Genomic DNA, 4,952 nt, shown 5'->3' with positions numbered 1-4,952 from the left:
CCCCCTCCCCCTTGAGCCCCCCCTTCCCTCCTCTTTCTCTCCTCCCTTCTTTACAGGGCAGGGTCCACGTTTCGTCACAGTCTCCTCCGCCCAATCCCTGTGCCTGGAGCCGGGCTTGGCCACCAATCACAAGCTTGCAACTGCTTTGGGTTGCATCATGTGCCTTTGGCTGGGAGCCAGCTGGGAGGGGCGGGGAAAACAGGGAGGGAGGGGGCGGTACGCTGTTAACCACGCCCCAGCTTCTGAGGTCGGCAGCGGGGTGCCAGTGACATCACAAGAGCCCGCCTTCAAGTTCTTGTTTTAACTCTTAGTTCACCAGCCAGCCAAATTAAAAACCCTCTTGAGGAGCTCTGGAGAACGAAGGGCATGGAGTTGAAGGGAAGCTCGACTGCTGCGCTCTATTTCCTCTCAGGGTCCCTGGGAAACGGAAGAACTTTAACTATCGTGAGGGTTTCCAGACCTGAACCAGACCCAGCTCTAAAGACGACCCTGCACCCCTGGAGTTAAGAAGTCCAGTTCCTAGATCTGAGTCATCTCATTTTTGAGGTGAAGCAGCTAAGGAGGGAAGGCGCAGACCTAGCTGGCAATAAAATCGAATTTAGAGTGCTGTTCACCGAACTCGAGTAGAGAGAGTGGCTTCGCATTCTAGGGAATTCTATGATCTCCAAATAGAGCGGAGGCCCCCCAGGGCGAATATTCTGCAGTTCCGAGCAAGGAGGGGTTAACCAAGGCTTTGGGCGGCCGGGGGCGGGCCCTGGCAACAGCAGGAGAAAGCGGGCGCGCGCGAGTGTGCGCGCGTTGCTGACTCAGCGGCGATTCCCTAAGTCTCCCGAGGAGGATTCTGTGTCGGCCCCCAAAGGCTAGCTGTGAGACCCCTTGAGGATCCGCACAGTCTCCAGGACTTCCTTGGATCCTGGTCCTTAGAGGCCAAGGCTTTCTAGCTAAGGCTCTTGGAAGCTCGGCTAGTCCGGGCTTGGCGGGCGGGACAAGGCGGGGACTTCAAGCCAGCGCCTCCCCTGAGACCTCCTCCCCACGCCACGCCCTTCTCGCCCCTAGCTTCGGCTGGAGTGCTGGGTACAGCTTTGCTGACAGGATATTAAACTGAGAGAATTGTCGCACGTGAACACCCTCCTGTCTGTTTCGATCGTGCAAAACAAAGACCAAGAATCAATGCCATCCACTCAAGAGGCCATCCAGGCTGTGCCTTCGCCACAGAGCTCTGTACTGAAATTACCTAGGCTAGGAGACAACCATAACACATAACACAACCACAACACAACCATAGCTCTCTTCCCTGTCTGGATCCTAGGCCCTTGCCTGCAGGGGAGTTCTTTCGTTGTCTAACCTTCCTCCTTCTCCGCAAACTCAGTGCATTCCCTCTGAGCCTATCCCCAGGGAAGTTGGAGAACTGCAAGTATCCCCCCCCACACACACACACACAAACACACATACACACACCACACCCCTGATAACTCCTCTTTGGTAATTTGCATTGCAATTCCCTTCTAGTTTTTTCTGCAAGGTGAAAAGCTCCAATTCAACTTTTTAAATTACTTTTTTTTTCTTTCCATCGCAGAAACTTTAGACGGGATTATACTATGTTAATCTAATCCAAACGCCTGTTCAAAACGAGAATCTCCTGTCCCCAGCCCCTACCTCGGTACCATACACAGGCTCACACAGTGCAGGACAGCCTCAGTTTACACATTCCAGAGGCCGGGAACTCAGTACTTGCTAAGGCAGCCATTACTGGATAGCGCTCTGGTTGTTAGAAAGCTCTTCCTTACGCTATGTCAAGAGGAACCCCTGCCCCTCCTCTTCTGGCACTTTTCCCACTTCACCTCTGTTGGCAGAGACTTGGTAAAAGTGGAGGGGGTGTCAGTGCCTAGAGCTTTAGCAGACTCAGCAGCACCCCCCTCCCGCCCCAGGCTCTTAGCACCTCCCACTCAGACCCAAGCACGGGGGTGAGGAGGGAGGGGGTGTTACCCAACTGTCTGCCCTGCTACAAATCACTTCCAAGTCGGTGATTCAAAAATAGTTACAATTGTTGAGTTGCATCTCATCTCCATGTTATCAATTTAATGTAGCAAGACACAGAAGTAATCCCTTTAGGTTCCTATCGTTCTCAGTGTTTCCCCACTTACACTCTTTTTCCCTTACCCTCCCTGGAATTGTTTCCGCAGCCCACCCCCTCCTCTGGATTCGCAGCCCTAATTGTCCCAGGAGAGACTGTGTGTCTCCGTGGGAGCTGAGCAAGAAGAAAGGCGGGGCCGGCGGGGGAAGCGGCCGCGGGGCTGAAGCCTTGGGCTGCAGCTCCCACCCCGTAGCAGCCTCCTCAGGTCCTGGCGGAAGCGCAGGCCCAGAAAGGCATAGAGCACGGGATTGAGGCCGCAGCGGGCCAGGGCCAATCCGCCGGTCACTAGCAGTGCCAGATCCTTGCGCTTGCTGGCAGGGCAGCTTCGCTCATGGGCTGCCAGTAGATCAGCGGTATCCAGGAGCAGGGCGAGGCTGTACGGCAGTTGCAGCACCACGAAGGCTACCACCAGGGCCACCACAACGCGCAAAGCGCGCCGGCGCTCCGGCCCCCTGGCGGCCAGCAGCGTGCGGCCCAGCAGAGCGTAGCAGACTGCCATGACGCCCAGCGGCAGCGCGAAGCCTAGGACCACCTGCGCCACGGCGCTTGCCCCTTTCACGGTCTGCGTGAGGCCCTCGGGGAAGATAAGGCGACAGCGTCGCTGACCTTCGCGTTGCCCGTCCCGGCTGAAGAGGAGCGCAGGTAGCGCCAGGAGCAATGACAGCAACCACACTAAGACTGAGACCAAGTGTGTGCGGCTGGGCGTGGAGGGCCGCTGCCCAGCTGGGAGCGCCCGAGCGATGGCCACGTAGCGGTCGGCACTGATACAGGCTAGGAAGAGGAAACCGGCATGGAAGGAGGCCGAGTAGAGGCCGGAGATGGCACGGCAGGTGGCACTTCCTAGACTCCAGCCCTGGAGAGCTCCTGCTGCGGCAAAGGGCAGGGTCAGGGCCAATAGGAGATCCGCCAGGGCCAGCTGGAGCAGGTGGGCCGAGGTGGGTGAGCGGGCAGTGCGTCGGGCCGCTAGATGAGTGGCTAGGACCAGGCCATTGCCGGCCAAACCTAGAGCAGCCACCGTCAGAGAGACGCTGGGTTGGAAGGCCCGACTGAAGGCCTGGACATCCGCCTTGTAGCAGATCTCTGGCAACGGCTCAGCAGAGTACACTTCATCACCATCCCCTGAGTAGGGGCCCCAGGAAACCTGGGGAGGTCAAAATGAGAGGAGGGACGGTATGAAATACTTGCCTGCATCTCTCTCCCGCCCCACGCCTTCCACGCAGGAAACCCCGGTGAGACCAGGAATAACAGTATATGGAAGCTCCTCTAGACTCTTCCATGCACAACCTAAAAGGCTCTTACTTCCCTTGCATCCCTCTTGCGTCTGCTTCTTGCTTCCTGGGTGACCTTGAGCAAGCTTCTTGCTCATTCTGAACCTCAGTACTTAATATATAAAGCAGAAATTAGAAATCCTGTCTAGCCCACCTGGCAATGTTTTAATTGAGACCCGTTTGAAGTATGGAAGATAATGTATGTAAAGCATCTAGCTCTCCATAGATCAAGTGTTTGTATTATTAATAAATCTTGCCTCATGATGGCGCACACCTGTAATCCCAGCTGCTCCGGAGGGTGAAGGCAGGAGAAATTCGAGGCCAGTCTGGGCAATTTATTGAGCCCCTGTCTAGGCCCTGGGTTCAATCCCCAGTACAGGTGGGTGTGAGGGTAGGAATCTTGCCGTTCCCTTTGCAGCGCCCTCTTCTGGAAGGTCGACCAGATGCAGACATTGCCTCAGATCTAGACCCTGAACCCAAAAGCTTGGTTTGGAATGGATTTCCATCTTCTTTCTTTTCTCTAGCCTCCTCCCCGCCACTACCTTAAGTATAGGCACACTGAACCACTCATGTAAAAGGGGCCTCAAGGGTTGGGATTCAGATTTTGGGGCTCCAACACAAGTCAGGATGGCAGAGGCCTGATGACAAATGGAGAATCCCATCCCTTCCCCTTCTCCACCCTCGGTGTAACCCTTCACCCCCTCCCGTCCCCCACTCCCACCTGCTCTGTGGGCTCCGTCCCCATCTCTGGCTACAAAGGTTTCTGAGGTGTAGCCACAGGGGGGTAGAGGTTAAATAACTAATGAGACAGGAAGGAAGGGGTGGGGAGAGGGACCTCGAGAGAGAGGTGGGGATTAGGGTCTCCCTTTTCCCATTCCATCTTCCCTGAAAGGATCTCTTAACCCTGTCATTGGAAAAAGAATGGCTTTTGGGATCATCATCATTTGCTAGGTAGTTGTGTAGTCTTGAGTGTTTTTTGACTTCTTGAAGCTTAAGGTTTTTCATCTGAAAAGTGAAGTAAGGTCAAAATGCTGAATTCACAGTGTTCGAGGGTGCCCAACCCCAAGTCTGAAGAATTAATTGCCTTCAGAAAATGATGTATTCTTTTACTTATCCTTCAGCGCATCTCTAGGCACCTCTCCCTCCTCCCTTTTCTTGGATTTTTCAGGATCCTCCCTGTCCTTGCCTCCTTTTTACCATTACTGTGCCCCAGTCCCTGCGAGCCTCGGATTTCTCGGGGTATTTCCCGGCGACTGAAGATTTTCTACCCCGCCCTTTCACAGCAGCGCTGAAGCGCGCGCTTGCGCGGGGTCGGGAAAACGCGCGTGCCAGGAGAGAGAGGTTGGGGACAGGGGGAGGTGAGAGGAGGGAGGGTGGAAAGGAGAGGAGAGCAGAAACCCAGGAACGAGAGAGAGAGAGAGAGAGAGAGAGAGAGAGAGAGAGAGAGAGAGAGAGAGAGAGAGAGAGAGAGAGAGAGAGAGAGAGAGAGAGAGAGAGAGAGAGAGAGAGAGAGAGAGAGAGAGAGAGAGAGAGAGAGAGAGAGAGAGAGA

At 55.1% G+C, this 4,952-nt stretch overlaps 2 protein-coding genes across 3 annotated transcripts in view; one reads left to right on the top strand and one right to left on the bottom strand.

The window, feature by feature from the left end:
* Positions 1 to 2,059: 2,059 nt before the first annotated feature.
* Ccr10 (C-C motif chemokine receptor 10) lies at positions 2,060 to 4,167 on the bottom strand. Its single transcript, XM_015495826.2, has 2 exons — positions 4,124 to 4,167; positions 2,060 to 3,275 (listed from the first exon to the last, which is right to left on the bottom strand). The coding sequence occupies exons 1-2, from the start codon at positions 4,145 to 4,147 to the stop codon at positions 2,211 to 2,213; spliced, it is 1,089 nt and encodes a 362-aa protein (XP_015351312.1). The 5' UTR covers positions 4,148 to 4,167; the 3' UTR covers positions 2,060 to 2,210.
* The window catches only part of Cntnap1 (contactin associated protein 1), an 18,843-nt gene continuing 16,550 nt past the window's right edge, over positions 2,660 to 4,952 (top strand). Inside the window, exon 1 of one of the 2 annotated variants that reach the window (XM_048790931.1) lies at positions 2,660 to 2,776. The gene's annotated coding sequence lies outside the window, so the exon portion shown is untranslated. Of the gene's footprint in view, positions 2,777 to 2,979; positions 3,070 to 4,952 lie in introns of those variants that run through there. The other variant, XM_048790937.1, reaches the window with a different exon arrangement.

This window comes from Marmota marmota, unplaced genomic scaffold (assembly GCF_001458135.2).
Source record: "Marmota marmota marmota unplaced genomic scaffold, marMar, whole genome shotgun sequence".
Classification (NCBI taxonomy): domain Eukaryota; kingdom Metazoa; phylum Chordata; class Mammalia; order Rodentia; family Sciuridae; genus Marmota; species Marmota marmota.
The sequence above is the reverse complement of the archived record's forward strand: the minus strand, read 5'-3'. Positions and strand labels throughout refer to the sequence as shown.